We start from the raw sequence: 19,317 nt of genomic DNA on the forward strand, positions 1-19,317 counted from the left end.
CTTCCCGTAAACTGTGATAAGGCGCCAGGCACATGGCTGAGCAGCTGTCCTTCCCAGGCTTCAGGACAATCCATGGGAGCGGCAGGATCCTGCAGGTGGGCTGATAGATCCTGGCCCTCTCCTCCAGCACGCTGCAGGAGAGGTGAGACTCCAAAGGCCAGTGTTGCAGCAAGCTCATCCTCCTGCCCTCGCTCTTTAAAGAGTCCATTTATTATGTGCAGTAGATCTGATTAGCATGGCTCTTTTAGTTAAAGTGGGCACTTCATTTCTGCAGCCCTCGGGGCTGCAAGAACAGCCAGATCCCAAGTTTACTTAGGGAGTGTGGCATTAAAAGGCAGTGACAGCGGAAGGTCAGAATCAGTAAGTCTCCTGGAAAACATTTCTTCCTGTCAGCACTGGGCCTCGACACAGGCACCTCCCTCCTCTGCCCAAATGCCAAAAAGCAGCACTGGGATGATTTCGACGTGTAGAGCTGGAAGACAGGAGGGTTCCCTGAGAGAAAATGCTCGTAGCAACCAACCAACCTCATTCACCCAAAATAGTAAACAGTTGGTTTCTCTGCTCAGAACCAAAACGCTTCTGCCAGACAAGCAGCATCACATGACCGAGTTCTCTCTTCTCTCCTCCACCTCCCTCCTTTCTTGTGCAAAGTTGGCACCAAAGTGGAACAAGGAGCTATAATACTATTTTATTTCACTTGACATTTGCTTTTAAAATGTTTATAGATGAAAGATATCAAATTGGGAGGAGGGGAAGATACTAAGAGAAAAACTCAGAATTTACTTTGAAACAAGCCATATCACAACACTAAGAAGGGAACCACAAACAACGGTTAGCTAGTAAAGGTGCCCAATGAATGAACGAAATGAGTGGACAGACACATTTCTTAGCAAAGTATTTTGCTGATAAAAATCTCCAAAAAAAGATACAGCTCAAGACATACTTGACTTGCTCATTTAGAAAGAAAATAAAGCCTCTTAAGAAGCTGACTGATGTCAGAGACGGTGCATTGCAACAACAGTGGCAGCCCCGAATCCGAGATCCACAGGTAAGATCCACACTCTTTCCTCGTCGGCCTCAATTTCTCTCACCATTTGATTTTGCTCCTTAGATGTCACAGTCCCATCATGCAAGTCACTGAGGAGGCGCATGGGGCGACTGTACTAACAGAGCGAGCTGAAAAACCTACCCAGCTCATTACAGCAGCAGCTGCCACCATGATACTCCCTGGCATTTCCACCTGCAGCCGGTGGTGGTGAAAGGCTGGCGGCACAGCTGGAGCCCCATGTGGCACTATGTTCCTCCCCTCACAAGGCTCATAAGCACTTGAAAGCTGCGCAAGGCATGCAGGGTAGAGACACAGAAGCAAAAACCTCCATGCAGAGCACTCTGTTCCAACAGGAAAGCAGGTGAAGTCTAAGAGTCATTTAATAATCTACGGCATCACCATCACGTGCACAGCCTCCGTGGAGGCTCCACTGGAGGGCTCTGAGTAGACTCACTCATCCTCATCCACCCCCTTGCATAGCAGGATGATCAATAAACATTTGTAAAATGGAAAGAAAAGAAAATGGGAAATGAAAAAGAAAAAAATATCAGAAATCCTTAATTTAAGCAACAACTTTTCCCAACAAGACTATGCGAAGAGAATTATTCGGCTAATGAAAAAGTGAAAGTGTTAAGTTGCTCAATCATGTCTGACTCTTTGCAACCCCATGGACTGTAGCCCGCATCAGAATACAAATACTACTGATGAAATAATTTGCTGGCTAGGATGGGGAGCAACCCGGACTCTCAGACACTGGGTAGAATGCAAAATGATAATGTCACTTTGGAAAGTTAAACTTATACAACCCAGTAATCTCATTCCTGAGTATTTAAACAAAGGGAAATGAAGACACATGACCACATAAAGAGCTGTACATGAATATTCAGAGCAGTTTTATTTTATTGCCATAAACTAGGGGAAAAAAAATCCAAATGTCCTTTAACTTGTGAACAGAATAAAAATTGTGGTATATCCATACAATGAAATATTATTCAGTGATTTTTTTAAAAATCCCTGAACTACTAGTATAGACAACAGTATACATGAACCTGAAAAGCACTATGCTAAGTGAGACAAGACAAACACAAAGGGCCACACATTAAATGACCACACATTCATATGAAATTCAAGAAAAGGCAAAACTGTAAGGGCAGAAAAAGATCAGTGGTTGCCAGAAGTTGGGAGTATTTTTGATGGAAACAGTCTATCTCTTCGTTGTGGTTGTTGCTTGCCTTTTACTAAGATGTACTAAACTATACTCCTAGAAAGGATGCCCATTACTGTATATACACTGATCTCAGTTAAAAAAAAAAGATTATGAAATAATATGCATAGAGGCAGAATGGAATCATAGTTAAGAATATAAGCTCTAGAGCTAGACTGCTTGGGTTTAAATCTTGTCTCTCTCTACCACTTTCCAGCTGTATGACGTTGAGATAACATCTGTACACCTTATTTCCTCATCTGGAAAATGGGGATAACAGTATTCATCCCATAGGGGTGCTATCATAGATGATGAAATACCTACAAGGCACTTATGACAGTGCCTGTTCTAAACACGAGATTCGGCAAATGCAAGCTGCTGTCATCGCATAGTTATAGAACACACAGATAAACACGCCTGGATGGTGGTGGGAATAGGATGTTTTTATTTTCTACTTTTCCCTTTTGTTTATCTGTATCTTCTAAATTTTCCACATTAAACAACTACTGTCTTTATAAAAAGCAAAAAAATCCAAAGAAAGAAAGGACACTGGGCTGGAACTCGGGAGCTCTGGTTTCAGCTGTGCAGCTGATCATTACTTACTTAGCTGTAGGACTGCAGGGCATCCTCCTCATCTCTAAACGGGAGGGGCTGGAGCTGAGAGGCTCCATCTCTAAAGTGGAATGGCTCCATAAGATGTATGGGGGAACTGTGCCAGCTACACCGTTTGTTTATTTTTCATTCCATATTTACTATCTGCCTACCAGGAACCAGGCACCATGACACAGACGTAAAAACATTCTATGCACTCCCCTCATGGAGCTTACAATACAGGTTGTTCAAAGAAACAGACAGACGTGTACCCAGTTCTACAATCATCAGCACGACAAGTGCTCTGACAGGAACATAAAGAGGGGAACTAATTAGGTTGGAAGGACTCAGAGACGACACGCAAGCCAAGACCTGAATGTTCTGCTTTGTTTTGTTTTTAAAGTCAAACCAAAAAGATGCGGAAAGGAATTGCAATCAAAGGGAGTACAAAAGCAAAGATGTGACAATAATTTCTTGGGCAATGGAGGAGAGAGAGAAGGAAAGGGCAATCTAACAGCAGTGTGAAATAAAAGAGAATCAAGACTAGCAGTGGGGAGGATGGTGAGGGGGAGGGAAATGAGAGGTCAGGCTGATGATAATCTCCGAAGATCATACAGAACTGTAAATGCTGTATTCTTATTCAAATATCTGCATGTGCCATGAATAAACCTGATAAATATTAGTCTAAGATGTACTTTACTATACTTACAAATAGAGCATACAGTTGCAAAAATTTTACAAAAATGTCCATTCACTTCCATTTTCCATGGTTAATTGTACACACTTGTTCTTTCAGTAAATATTTATTGAGTATGCGATATACTCATGCTAGGTGCTGGGGAAGAAGGGGAGACACAGAGAGTAAGCAAATGAACCACCAAAGCAGGCCAGAGAACCAGGCTGCTTTTCCTTCTGTCCGAGATCTGCTGAGATTCTCTACCCTCTGAAGCGTGATAGCGGCAATGTGACGGGAGGCTGAGAGCTTTGCACTTGGAAACCAGACAGATCTTTGCTCAAACTCTGGCTTTTACCACCTACCACCAGTCTGGCTTTGAGTAAGTCACTTAACGTCTCTGAGCTTTCATCCCTCCTGAAAATGGGGATTACATCACCAAATTCATATGGTTTTAGGGTGAATTTAGTGAGACAATCAATCAACAATCAGTATGCCACAGGCACAGAAAATGTTCAGCAAATGGTTCTTTTCACTGTTGTTCAACTTCAGTCTTCCACTGTTAGGGCAGCCCACGATCTCCCATTAAAGAGACAAAATTACTCTGAGCAGAAAATAGGGAGAACAAGGTATAAAAATCTGTTTAACTAAATTCACATTTTAGTGAATTCACAACTGTTTTCTTACAAAGATGTTGTGCTTGGAACTGACATTCCTTTAGGATTTCTCAAACTGTTAATATCTGCCTACATTACATGACCGAGTAAATTAAATGAAAGCTATCACCCAAAAAAGGGAGCCAGTCACAATCTCCCCTGGGATCCCTTCGTTTGGACTCTGACTAACACTGAGTCATGCAAAGATAGAGACAACGAAGAGCATGGATAAGCAGTCGGCACGCCGCTGGGGAGCAGGCTGACCGGGGCCACGAGCGCCACTTTCTGAAGCAGAAAGGCCGAGACAGAAGAGTTTTCTAACTGCATGTGCCTCTGAGCGATGACGCCTTGAGGAGAAAGGCACACATGCTTCTCAAGGGAAAAAATAAGAGGCTGCAACCTTCCTACAATCACATACTCAAAAATGTTTTAACCATCTTTTTTAAAATGTTTAGTTTTTACAAATGACTTTGTACAACACAAAAAGAAACTGTCTTCCCTTGGGACCCCAGACTGTAAGGCCCAAAGGATTTTATTTAAACCTTCCTCCTTAAATTTCCCTCTTCAGTGAAACCAGGCAGTGATACTTCAGCCCAAACAGAAGAATTTCAAGTACCGTTTACATTTTTTTTTTTTAAACGGAAGTAAAAGTCTACATTTATAAACAGAAAGAGTACCGCACTTTTATGCCTCTTTCTCTCTTTAGTGGTTTACAGTCTTCTTTATACAGACAGTGCTCTGGAGCTAACTGTCACCCTTCCAGGGAACCCTAGGATCTTTCTGCCCGCCTCATGCTACAGAGGACCCTCTTTCTGCAGCTAGTTTCCTCCAGGCTCCTCCTGTCATTAGGGCACAGGGAAGGCAGCAGCTAGAGAAGCTTCAGAACCACTGACATCCCCACCGTGCTCCGTTCAGCTTCAAGGTCTCCAGGTTGCGCTGTGTATCAGCAAGACGAGCCTAAAGAAACCACAAAGGCAGGTTCTTCCCTTTAGGTAGTGGGGTGCTGAGCCAATGAGGCAAGGAATCCAGGAGTCTCTGCTAGCCTATCGCGTACTACCATCTGCTCGCCTATCGCGTACTACCATCTGCTCTTCCTCAGCAGCCCAGATGCCACCAGCCAAACGAGCTGCCCATATTATAAACTGGCGTGCACAGTTCCACGGGAAAGCCTATCAGCCAATGTCAAACTACAGTTCTGCTGGCTCCTTCTCATTACTTCATTGCCTTTGATTCTTATCATATGTCTCTGATTCTTCATATTTTTCAAAGTCAAAAGCTGCTAGAACTCCTCAAGCGCAAAGTTACCTCCCTTCACTTTTCTCCACTGAAGCAAGAGTATACTGCATGTTAATTCTTCTGCAATTCCAGACATTTTCCCTGGAATTCAGGGTGCTTGGTGGCCACTCACTCACCAGGGTGACATGTTTTCTGTCACAGACATCAATTCTCTAGCCGATACAGACACACACGAGACCCAATCTGAGGACAGTACACACAGGGCAGCCACTGAACTACATGGTGTCTGTAACGTGCTAGCTGGAAGAAGCTTTAGCCCTTTAAGATACTGAGTTTATTTATCTATTTATTGCCATCCCCTGTAACATGCAGGATCTTAGTCCCCTGACTAGGGATCAAATTCATGCCCCCTGCATTGTGAGCTCAGAGTCTAAACCAGTGGATCACCAGGAAGAACCCTAAGATAGTGAGTTTATTGAACTCCTTATATTCAGAGAGTCAATTCCAATTTGCAATGCTTCATAATTTTAAAAAGACTAGAGTCCATCAAACATCTTAACCTGAGACTGATATTATTCAATGACCAAAAAAAAAATTTATCAAGACTCTACTGCAAAGAAAGTATCAACACTTCCTAGGATATTTAAAAAGAAATAAACTCAGGTTGCAGAGACCCACTGAAAAGATTCAGTTAAATTTAGATAAGAACAATTAACAAAGTGATGGAATTCCAGTTGAGCTATTTCAAATCCTAAATGATGATGCTGTTAAAGTGCTGCACTCAATATGCCAGCAAATTTGGAAAATTCAGCCATGGCCACAGGACTGGAAAGGTCAGTTTTCCTTCCAATCCCAAAGAAGAGCGATGCCAAAGAATGCTCAAACTACCACACAGTTGCACTCATCTCACACGCTAGCAGAATAATGTTCAAAATTCTCCAAGCCAGGCTCCAACAGTACCTGAACCAAGAACTTCCGGATGTTCAAGCTAGATTTAGAAAAGGCAGAGGAACCAGAAATCAAATTGCCAATATCTTGTTGGATCACAGAAAAAGCAAGCAAATTCCAGAAAAACATCTACTTCTGCTTTATTAATTACACCAAAGCCTTTGACTATGTGGATCACAACAAACTGTGGAAAATTCTTAAAGAGATGGGAAAATCAGACCATTTTACTTGCCTCCTGAGAAATCTGTATGCAGGTCAAGAAGCAACAATTAGAACCAGACATGGAACAATAGACTGGTTCCAAATCAGAAAAGGAGTACGTCAAGGTTGTATATTGCCACCCTGTTTATTTAACTTATATGCAGAATACATCATGTGAAATGCCAGGCTGGATGAAGCACAAGCTAGAATCAAGACTGCCAGGAGAAATATCAATAACCTCAGATATGCAGATGACACCACCCTTATGGCAGAAAGTGAAGAGGAACTAAAGAGCCTCTTGATGAAAGTGAGAGGAGAGTGAAAAGCTGGCTTAAAACTCAACATTCAAAAAATGAAAATCAACGGCAAGATCAATGGCAAATAGATGGGAAACAATGGAAACACTGACAGACGTTATTTTCTTGAGCTCCAAAGTCACTGCAGATGGTGGCTGCAGCCATGAAATTAAAAGACGCTTGCTCCTTAGAAGAAAAGCTATGACCAACCTAGATAGCATATTAAAAAGCAGAGACATTACTTTGCCAACAAAGGTCCATCTAGTCAAGGCTATGGTTTTTCCAGTGGTCATGTATGGATGTGAGAGTTGAACTATAAAGAAAGCTGAACGCCAAAGAATTGATGCTTTTGAACTGTGGTGTTGGAGAAGACTCTTGAGAGTCCCTTTCAGTCCATCCTAAAGGAAATAAGTCCTGAATATTCACTGGAAAGACTGATGTTGAAGCTTAAACTCCAATACACTGGCCACCTGTTGGGAAGAACTGACTCCTTGAAAAGACCCTGATGCTGGGAAAAATTGAAGGCGGGAGGAGAAGGGGACAACAGAGGATGAGATAGTTGGATGGTATCACCGACTCAATGGGCATGAGTTTGAGCAAGCTCCAGAAGTTGGTGATGGACAGTGAAGCCTGGCATGCTGCAGTCTATGGGGTCACAAAGAGTCGGAAACAACTAAGCAACTGAACTAACTAACTAATAAAGAGCCCCCCTGCCAATGCAGGAGACAAAAGAGATGCAGCTTTAGTCCCTGGGTCTGGAAGATTCCCTAGAGAAGGAAACGGCAACCCACTCCAGTATTCTTGCCTAGAGAATCCCATGGACAGAGGAGCCTGGCAGGCTACCGTCCATGGGGTTTCAGAGTCAGACACGACTGAAGTGACTTAGCATGTAGATGCATGCAATTAATTTCACAGCTTTAAAGATACATGGTTAAGAAAGTTCGAAACTGGATTGGGGCTTCTCTGTACAACTTTGTTATTTTAAGAAAACAACTATTATACTGTTCTATAATTAAAAATTAATTTTAAAAATTAAAAATTGACCACCACTTGCTTTGTAATTAAAAAAAATTAACCTAGATTCCTCCAATTTCTTAGGTCTCAAATTCTCAGATAATTTCAGGATAAATGCTGCATCTGGTCAGAAGCCAGGCCAATGTATCAATACAACAGCCTTTCAGAAAACAGTAACTTTCTCCTGTTGTTTCTGTTAAAAGAATGTATTTGCTAAAGAGTGTTCTTAAATATTTACAGAAGGGCTTCACTTTTTTGGTTTGCATGCATAGGGACATGCGCTTCCCAGGTGGCTCAGTGGTAAAGAATCCACCTGCCAACAAAGCAGATTCAGGTTTGATCCCTGGGTTGGAAAGACTCCCTGGAGAAGGAAATGGAAACCAGCTTCTGTATTCTTGCCTGAGAAATCCCATGGACAGAGGAGCAGGGTGAGCTACAGTCCACAGGATCCCAGAGAGTCAGATCCGACTTAGCAACTAAACAACAACAAACGAACATATATTATAACATTATTCACACGCAGGACTTATTAAGAAATAGGTCTTTTAAAATTAGACTTAAAAAAGGAAATAGTGACTTTTCTGATTAGTAAAACTAAGTGAATGGCAAAGAAAAATTAAAATTTCCTCTAAACCTTACATTTTTATGAAAAGCAACAGAGAACTAAAAATTATTTTCTGCATCCAGGTCTTATAATAAACTTCATACCCACAAATTCAAGCAATCAAAATGATAAAGAGAGGCATAGCAAGACAGTCACTTAAGTGAGAACCTAGCAAAGGGTTTGATCAAACAGAATCTTCAATTTAGAATCTCAAGATATGCGATAAGGGACACTCTTTAAAATTATGAAATATTCCAAGTTGAAGTAGACTCTTGATTATACGATCTTCTAGGAAACTCAGATGTGCCAACTATTCACGTGCATTGTCTTAAAACCATGGCTCAAAACTTACCTATTGCAAGAAACCTTCCTTAATTATCTTCTGAAAGCTCCGCTCACTCCACCTGCTGCACGTTCTTATAAGGATAAGCATAATATTTTCTCTTATTTTGTAGTATAATGACCAAGTCTATCTTGAGCTGAATGTTAACTCTTTGTTGAAAAGGATTAGCATCTTGATTATTTTATTTTGCCATAAAATAAAACAGGGCTCTATCCAACAGATACTCAGTTCAGTTCAGTCGCTCAGTAGTGTCCGACTGTTTCTGACCCCATGAACTGCAGCATACCAGGCCTCCCTGTCCATCACCAACTGCCAGAGTCTACCCAAACCCATGTCCATTGAGTCAGTGATGCCATCCAACCATCTCATCCTCTGTCATCCCCTTCTCCTCCTGCCCTCAATCTTTCCCAGCATCAGGGTCTTTTCCAATGAGTCAGTTCTTTGTATCAGGTGGCCAATGTATTGGAGTTTAAGCTTCAACATCAGTCCTTCCATTGAACACCCAGGGCTGATCTCCTTTAGGATGGACTGGCCGGATCTCCTTGCAGTCCAAGGGACTCTTAGACGTCTTCTCCAACATTGCAGTTCAAAAGCATCCATTCTTTGGCGTTCAGCTTTCTTTATAGTACCAACTCTCAAATCCATACATGACTACTGGAAAAATCATAAGCCTTGACTAGACGGACCTTTGTTGACAAAGTAACGTCTCTGCTTTTTAATATGCTATCTAGGTTGGTCATAACTTTCCTTCCAAGGAGTAAGTGTCTTTTAATTTCATGGCTGCAAATCACCATCTGCTGTGATTTTGGAGCACAAAAAAAAATAAAGTCAGCCACTGTTTCCACTGTTTCCCCATCTATTTGCCATGAAGTGATGGGACTGGATGCCATGTTCTTAGTTTTCTGAATGTTGCACTTTAAGCCAACTTTTTCACTCTCCTCTTTCACTTTCATCAAGAGGCTCTTTAGTTCTTCTTCACTTTCTGCTGTAACAGTGGTGTCATCTGAGTATCTGAGGTTATTGATATTTCTCCTGGCAATCTTGATTCCAGCTTGTGCTTCCTCCAGCCCAGCATTTCTCATGATGTACTCTGCATATAAGTTAAATAAGCAGGGTAACAATATACAGCCTTGACATACTCCTTTTCCTATTTGGAACCAGTCTGTTGTTCCATGTCCAGTTCTAACTGTTGCTTCCTGACCTGCATACAGATTTCTCAAGAGGCAGGTCAGGTGGTCTGGTATTCCTATCTCTCAGAATTTTCCAGTTTATTGTGATCCACACAGTCAAAGGCATTAGCATAGTCAATAAAACAGAAATAGATGTTTTTCTGGAATTTTCTTGCTTTTTCGATGATCCAGCAGATGTTGACAATTTGATCTCTGGTTCCTCTGCCTTTTCGAAAACCAGCTTGAACATCTGGAAGTTCACGGTTCACGTATCGCTGAAGCCTGGCTTGGAGAATTTTGAGCATTACTTTACTAGCATGTGAGATGAGTGCAACTGTGCAGTAGTTTGAGCATTCTTTGGCATTGCCTTTCTTTGGGATTGGAATGAAAACTGACCTTTTCCAGTCCTGTGGCCACCGCTGAGTTTTCCAAATTTGCTGACATATTGAGTGTAGCACTTTGACAGCATCATCTTTTAGGATCTGAAATAGCTCAACTGGAATTCCATCACCTCCACTAGTTTTGTTCGTAGTGATGCTTCCTAAGGCCCACTTGACTTCACATTCCAGGATGTCTGGCTCTAGGTGAGTTTGAGTGATCACACCATCGTGATTATCTTGGTTGTGAAGATCTTTTTTGTATAGTTCTTCTGTGTATTCTTGCCACCTCTTAATATCTTCTGCTTCTGTTAGGTCCTCACCATTTCTGTCCTTTATTGAGCCCATCTTTGCATGAAATGCTCCCTTGGTGTCTAATTTTCTTGAAGAGATCTCTAGTCTTTCCCATTCTATTGTTTTCCTCTATTTTTTGCATTGATTGCTGAGGAAGGCTTTCTTATCTCTCCTTGCTATTCTTTGGAACTCTGCATTCAAATGGGTGTATCTTTCCTTTTCTTCTTTGCTTTTCACTTCTTTTCTTTTCACAGCTATTTGTAAGGCCTCCTCAGACAGCCATTTTGCCTTTTTGCATTTCTTTTTCCTGGGGATGGTCTTGATTCCTGTCTCCTGTACAATGTCACAAACCTCCGCCCACAGTTCATCAGGCACTCTATCAAATCTAGTCCCTTAAATATATTTCTCACTTCCACTGTATAGTCATAAGGGATTTGATTTAGGTCATACCTGAATGGTCTAGTGGTTTCCCCACTTTCTTCAATTTAAGTCTGAATTTGGCAATAAGGAGTTCATGATCTGAGCCACAGTCAGCTCCCGATCTTGTTTTTGCTGACTATAGAGCTTCTCCATACTCAGTAAACATTATCAAATACCCACAGCATCTAACCCACTATCTTTCAACCAGACGCTCACTAATTACTGAACCCTTAGCAATGTTGTCATAGCTGCCAGATCCCAGACAAAGGCAAGTGGTAAAAGGTCAAACTCAAATTAGCCCCTGGTAGTGATAAGGTCTAGACTGTGGTGGTCTGTATTTATGTTAAAATACAGTTTAAAAAATTATTCATGAGTCTTATCCAAGCTCTTTCACACTGTATCTAATCAAGAGACTGCATGGTTTTAATAGTTAGGAGTTCTTAAGTTGAAGGTACAGCCCTGAGCTCTAGCACTTATCAGCTAGGTTCCAGTTTAGTTTCTAGCTAGGTTCCAGTTTAACCTAAGGCAAAATTTTACTTAACTTGAAGTACTGCTGTTGGAGTTAAATGAGATGACCATTTAAAGTGCCTACTATAAGGGAGGCAGTCAATACATGGTACTTATCATTACTGTCAAAACGATTAATTATAAAACTAAAAAGATTATTCATAATATAAATTTTACTACACTATGACATTAATTCCCTGATAAAATATTGTACATAAAATACAGTCCCTTCTCAAATGTGACCTGCTTCAGTTCAATTCAGTTGCTCAGTCATGTGCTAAACTTCCCTAGAAAAACAATCTCTGCTGTGAGGTAATTTGTCAAGGATTTGAGGAAGAAGGTTTTGTACTCACATAAAGACATATGTCCCAGCAAAACCCAGTGTTATGCAACATTTTCACATTAACACATCTTAGAATCCAAAAACCCAACTTTCTACTGTTAACAAACTACTGTATTCATCCCCTGGTCCCTCACAATCCACATGTCACTGGCATCTCAGGACGTGGCTGCAGTGTCCAGAGAAGCTGGGCTTTCACGTGGCTTACTCAGCAAACCTGTTAAGAATCCTAACCAAAGTCCTGATTGGAAAGAGACTGAATTAACACCAAAGTTCCACGATGGTGCAGTGGTAAAGAGCCCACCTGCCAATACAGGAGACGTAAGAGATGTGGGTTTGATTCCTGGGTCAAGAAGATCCCCTGGAGGAGGGCATGGCAACCCACTTCAGTATTCTTGCCTGGAAAATTCCAAAGACAGAGGAGCCTGGCGGGCTACAGTCCATGGGGTTGCAGAGAGTTGGACACAACTGAAGTGACTTAGCATGCACACACAAATTAACAACAAACTATCACATCATAATCATTAGACGAGTCAAAAACGTTTATGGATTTATAATACCTATGTCGAGCAGAGAGGTCGGGAAAATGGTACTCTCATACAGGATCAGTGGAATGGGAAGCGTTATAGTCTTCTAAAAAACAATTTGAATATGGCATTTATGGAACTTAAAAATACATATTCTCTTTAACTCATCAGTCCCACTCCTAAAAATAGGCACCACAGAAATAAAAACAAAACATATGTAAAAAGGACATTTACTGAAACAAGCTTGTAATAGCAAAAGAGAAAGAAACAAAACAAATACAATATTCTCTGATATGGGAAATGTCTGACTATGTTAAAGTACTGGATTGGCCAAAAGGTTCCTTCAGTTTTTAAGTAAAAACAAAAGATACATTTGTCATTTTCACCAAGAACTTTACTGGACAACATATTCACCACTTTGTTCCACTACCTTCTGCCATTTTCCAGGCAACTTCATAATTCCATATCCCCAAAACTTTTCATCTGTTTGAGCAAAGAACTGTTCCAGGTGCCTTTTACCATCTTTCAGGGAACTGAAAGCTTTTCCATAGAAGAATTTTGTAAAGATGGAAACAAATGGAAATCTGAAGGTGCAATGTCTGGTGAATAAGACAGATGAATCATAATCTCTCAGCCAAGCTGCAACAGTTTCTGCCTGGTCATCAAAGAAACATGCAGTCTTGTATTATCCGTTGAAGATTATGGGTTTTCTGTTGAATAATTCTGGATGCTTTTCATCAAATGTTGCCTTCAGTTGGTCTAACTGGGAGCAGTATGTTAGAATTAACTGTCCCCTTTTCCAAAAGGAGCTCATAATAGAGGACTCCCTTCCAGTCCCACCATATACATGATAGCACTTTCTCTGGATGAAGACCAACTCTGGGTGTGGCTCATTTCATTTGCTCCATGATCTCTTCCATTCCACATTATTGTACAGCATCCACTTTTCATTGCCCATCAAAATATGTTTTAAAACCAGAACATTTTCATTACGCTTCAGTAGAAAATCGCACGCAAAAAGTCAAGGTTTTTCTCGCTTAACTTACATGGAACCCAAACATCAAAATGATTACCATAACCAAGCGGGTGCAGATGATTTTTAAACCTTGATTTGGGTATTTGGAGTAGGTCATGTGGAAATGCTGATTGTTTTCAATTAATGTCTTGATTTGATAGCTATCAACAACTTCAGCTGGCCTACATGATTGATGGTGAAGCATCGTCCAGCAAGGTATCTCTAGCATGAAACTTTGCAAGCCACTCTGACATGTTCGGTCAGCCACAGTACCTTCTCCATACACTTTTTTTTGTTTGTTTCAGTGGCATTTTCACCTTTTCAGTTTCGTTTTTAACCTCACCTTTTACTCCAAACTCTTTTTTGTGTTTCAGTTGTGTTTTTACCTTTCTTGAAATAATAAAGCATAATATGCCAAAAGTGCTGCTGTTTTTCTTACATCTTCAATACTGAAATGGCTACACAAAAACTCACCAATTTTGATCAGTTCCCGAGGATTCCCTTTTTTCCACATTCTCATCAATATGTCACTTGTGTTCTTTTTGAGGACAGCCATTCTGACCGGTGTGAGGTGACATTTCACTGCGGTTTTGATTTGCAGTTCCCTGATGATTAGCAATGTTGAGCATCTTTTCATGTACCTGTTGGCCATCTGCATCTTTGGGAAAATGTCTATCCAGGTCTTCTGCCCATTTTAAAGTTGGGTTTACTTTTTTTTTTTTTATGTTGAGTTGTATTAACTTTTTGTAGAATTTGGATACTAACCTCTTATCAGTCACATCATTTGCAAATATTCTCTCCCATTCAGTCAGTAGTCTTTTCGTTTTGTGAATGGTTCCCTTTGCTGTGCAAAAGCTTTTAAGCTTAATTAGGTCCTATCTGTTTATTTTTGCTTCTATTTCCTTTGCTCGAGGAGACAGATTCAAAAATATATTGCTATGATTTGTGTCAAGGTGGTCTACCTATGTTTTCTTCTAGGAGTCAGTTCTAAGGCTTTCAGTCTTACATTTATGTTTTTAATCTATTCTGAGTTTATTTTTGTATAAGATGTTAGAGAACATTCTAATTTCACTCTTTTACATGAAGCTATCCAGTTCTCTCAGCACCACGGTACATTCTTGCCTCCTCTATCACAGACTAATCGACCAGAAGTGCATGCGTTTATTTCTGGGCTTTACATTCTGTCCCACTGATCCATGTGTCTGCTCTGTGTACTGTAGCTTTGTAGTACAGCCTGAAGACAAGGAATATGATTGCGATTCCTCCAGCTCTGTTCTTTTTTTCCCAGGACTGTTTTGCTATTTGGGGTCTTTTGTGTTTCCATACAGATTTTTTAACTATGCATTCTAGTTCAGTGAAAAATGCCACTGATAATTTGATACGGATTGCACTGAAACTATACGTTGGTAGTATGGTCATTTTAACAATATTAATTCTTCCAATCCAAGAACATGGTATCTCTTTCCATGTGTTTGTCGTCTTCAACTTCTATCAACAGTATCTTATAGTTTTCTGAGGACAGGTCTTTTACCACCTTAGGCAGGTTCATTCCTTGGTATTTCATTCTTTTTGATGTGATGGTAAAAATACTTGCTTCTTTCACTTCTGATAGTTCACTGTTAGTGTATATCTTGTATATAAATGTAAGATTTCTCTATATTAATTTTATATACAAAACCTTTACCAAACTCACTGATGAGCTTCAATAGTTTTCTGATGGCATCTTTAGGATTTTCTATGTACAGTATCATGTCATTTGCAAACAGTGACAGTTTTACTTCTTCCTTTCCGATTCAGATTCCTTTTATTTCTTTTTCTTGTCTGATTACTGTGGCTAAGATTGCCAATGCTGTGTTGAATAAAGTGCCGAGTGGGAGCATCCCTGTCTCGTTCCTGATTTTATGATTTTAAAAGATTTATTCAGTTATCTCATTCTGACTGCCACATTCATCAGCTGATGTTTTTCTATACCATGTTTCTAAAACAACAACATCCTCCCCAATTTATCACCACTTTCACAGCTTAAGCAGAGTTAATATATACAGAGGGTAAACACTGTTTACAAAACGTTAATCCAATGCACCAGCTACCAGCAAGCACAGATGAAACACACAAAAACTGACTCTCTAAAATATAACCATGACTGCAACAGGGTAACGATAGTTAACACCACTGTATGATATACAGGAGAGTTGTTAAGAGAGTGAATCCTAAGAGTTCTCATCACAATGAGATTTTTTTTTTCCTTTTTTCATCTTACTTTTTATTGTACCATATGAGAAGATGGATGTTTGCTCAAGCTATTTTGGTAATCATCTCAGAATATATGTAAACGAAACCATCACGCTGTTTACTTTAAATTTACACAGTGATATATGTCAACTGTTTCCCAATGACACTGGAAAAACATTTAAAACCACAAAACGTTCTTGAACACAATATTATTTCAATTCTTCAACAGCCAAATACAATAAATACTGAGCATGCTGATATGGCTGGTGAGTTGACTACGACAGATGATGGTTTCCATTAACAGCTGTTGAAAACCACTGTGTACCCCAATAGAAGTGCATGTTAATATTAGAAACCAAATTCTTACATCATAAAAAACTGGCCCCAAATCACAGTTTCTGTGGCAAGAACCTATTGTTAACATTCCTCCACTTTAAAGAAGCTTCCAATTGAGATACATTTTTGTATGTAAAGGTAGGGCCAGAGGTTCCTGAATGAAGAGAATGAGTTCAACCCACAGAAAGTGATAGCATGCATAAATAAATTTAATTGGAGACACACAAATCAATTTTTAAATACTCCATCAGCATCTGTGCTTTAAAGTTTTTATAATTTACTTAATCAAATGGGAAACTTAACTGTCTAGGAGAAACACTATTCTTCCCTAGAAGTTCAGTTCAGTTGCTCAGTCGTGTCCGACTCTTTGCGACCCCATGAATCGCAGCACACCAGGCCTCCCTGTCCATCACCATCTCCTGGAGTTCACTCAGACTCAGGTCCATCGAGTCCGTAATGCCATCCAGCCATCTCATCCTTGGTCATCCCCTTCTCCTCCTGCCCCTAATCCCTCCCAGCATCAGAGTCTTTTCCAATGAGTCAACTCTTCGCATGAGGTGGCCAAAGTACTGGAGTTTCAGCTTTAGCATCACTCCTTCCAAAGAAATCCCAGGGTTGATCTCCTTTAGGATGGACTGGTTGGATCTCCTTGCAGTCCAAGGGACTCTCAAGAGTCTTCTCCAACACCACAGTTCAAAAGCATCAATTCTTCGGCACTCAGCCTTCTTCACAGTCCAACTCTCACATCCATACATGACCACAGGAAAAACCATAGCCTTGACTAGACGGACCTTAGTCGGCAAAGTAATGTCTCTGCTTTTGAATATACTATCTAGGTTGGTCATAACTTTCCTTCCAAGGAGTAAGCATCTTTTAATTTCATGGCTGCAGTCACCATCTGCAGTGATTTTGGAGCCCAAAAAAATTAAGTCTGACACTGTTTCCCCATCTATTTGCTATGAAGTGATGGGACCGGATGCCATGATCTTCGTTTTCTGAATGTTGAGCTTTAAGCCAACTTTTTCGCTCTCCTCTTTCACTTTCATCAAGAGGCTTTTAGCTCCTCTTCACTTTCTGCCATACTATGCTAATTTTAGTAACAGCTCACGTGCCAGGTACTGTTCTAGATGCTTTACATATCAACTCCTTTAATCCTCACACAAACCCAGGGTTCTCAGTCAGGGTGACTGCCCAGAAGGAGACAAATAGAAATATCGAGAGACATGTTTGCTTGTTGTAACTGGAGGGTGCTACTGGCATCTAGTAGGTACAGCAGCCACGTGAACTGCTAAACACTCTACAAAGCACAGGACGCCCTCCACAATTCCCCAACATGGAACGATTCAGCCCCAAATGTCGATGGTGCTGAGGCTGAGAAACTCTGCAATGACACTATGAGGAAGGTACTACTGTTGTTCCCATTTTTCAGATGAAGAAACTGAGGTACCAAGAAGATAAGTAATTTGCCTAAGGTCATACATCTAGCAGATGGCAAAGCCAGGATCTGAGGTCTAGCTCCAGCGCCCTTTCTCTTAATCTGTCTTAAGAAAAAAACACTAGTTGGGAAGCTTACCTACAACTTTCTCCCCCTCTTCCTGGCTTCCAGGCTTCTTTGGGAGAATGTATCATCTATTTGTTCATTCATCTGAAATCCAACCTATCTATCTGCCCATCCATTCATTCAACAAGTATTTGTTGAGGGTACATGCCAGGTCTGCTCAAGGCAATTTTCGGTGAACAGGATCTCTGTCCTTGTGGCACACGCGTTCCTAATATTCCCCTACAGTCCTTGCTAGCGAACATGCTAAGCATGATCACACTTGTGCCTGGAAAGTGTTTCCCCAGGAAAAACCCTCACTTCATTCACATCTCTGCTTAAATGTCACTTCCTCAGAAAGGCCCTCCTTGACCACCTTTTTTTTTCCCAGGCCTTACCCCACAGTTTGCAGGATCTTAGTTCCTCAATTAGGGACTGAACCCACAACTCTGGGGAGTGAAAGTGCAGAGTCTTAACCACTGGACTGCCAGGGAATTCCCATGACCACCATTTCTAAATTAGTTACAAGCTCTTATCATCTGTCCCCTTTCTCTACTTTTCAAAACAGCACTCATCATTCCTAATATTGTGTTACATATTTTCTCATTGTCACTACGTCCCTTTTAGGCCTCCCTCTTACCAACAGACCTAAACTCCATGAGAGATCTACCTCCAGAACTGGGAAGTCTACGTGGCCTCTTCAACCAAACTGTTTCTTCAAGACTGAGGCCCCTCACCTGGATCCTGAGACTGCTTCTTACTTGGTCTCCCTGTCTTCTTTCTTCGGTGCGTGCTCAGTTGCTTCCGTCATGTCCAACTCCATACAACCCTAAGGACTGGCACCTGCCAGGCTCCTCTGTCCATGGGATTCTCCAGGCAAGAATACTGGAGTGGTTTACCATTTCCTACTCCAGGGGATCTTCCCCACCCAGGGATCAAACCTGTGTCTCCTGCATTGGCAGGTAGGTTCTTTCTTAGGCCCCTGCAATTCATCTTCTCACTGAAACCAGAAGAATTGTTCTAAAGTGCAAATCTGATGTCATGTCTCTACTGAAAGCCCTTTAGTGACGTCTCACTGCTCTTAGGATAACGTCCAAACTCCTAACATGACTTTTAAAACGCCCTCATATCTGTGAGCTACTCTTACCATGTATCATTCTATGTTTTATAGCTGTAGTCACAGCGACAGCAGTAATAGCTAATATGCACTGAGCACTTGCTGTGTGCCAGGCACTAATCTGGGGGTATTACATGTCTGAGATCATTTAACCCTAATCTATGGGGTAGGAATTACAGCTATGCTTGTTTTCAGATGGGAAAACTGAGGCACAACTAAATAACTGTCCAAGGGCAATCAGTAAGCAGTAGGGCCAGGATGTAAATCCAAGCAGTCAGGTTCTAGAGCCCACCCTCAAATCTATGATATTCCACCAGTCTCTACACACAGATGTAACAGAAGTCCATGAGTTCCCTGAAGGTGCTGTTTTACTTCCCACCATCAGATCTTCACGGTGTTCTTTCTGCTGGACCATCCCTCAGATCACTGCTTAAACATCCCTCTAAGAGGCCTTCCTGCAACATACCCTGGCTTTGTTGGGATCCCTCTGCACTGCTCTCCCACGGCACTCTGAATTTCCCATTATGACTCCCATTCTCTGTTACTGTAATTACTGGTCTGCCTTCACCAACAAACTTCAGGCTGCACAAGGACAAGAGCCATGTCTGCGTAGTTCACTCCTGTACCCCTGG

The 19,317-nt window shown here is 41.1% G+C and overlaps 1 protein-coding gene across 4 annotated transcripts in view; it reads right to left on the reverse strand.

The window, feature by feature from the left end:
* MRTFA (myocardin related transcription factor A) overlaps positions 1–19,317 on the reverse strand; it is a 166,464-nt gene that overhangs the window by 61,822 nt on the left and 85,325 nt on the right. The window contains exon 1 of one of the 4 annotated variants that reach the window (XM_027968132.3): positions 1–19,317. This exon is cut by the window's right edge and continues 25,041 nt beyond it. The exons of the other annotated variants lie outside the window; for them this stretch is intronic. Coding sequence (XP_027823933.2) covers positions 1–208 — 208 coding nt within the window. The 5' untranslated portion in view covers positions 209–19,317. 4 annotated transcript variants of the gene reach the window in all.

Source organism: Ovis aries, chromosome 3, assembly GCF_016772045.2.
Source record: "Ovis aries strain OAR_USU_Benz2616 breed Rambouillet chromosome 3, ARS-UI_Ramb_v3.0, whole genome shotgun sequence".
NCBI classification, from domain to species: Eukaryota; Metazoa; Chordata; class Mammalia; order Artiodactyla; family Bovidae; genus Ovis; species Ovis aries.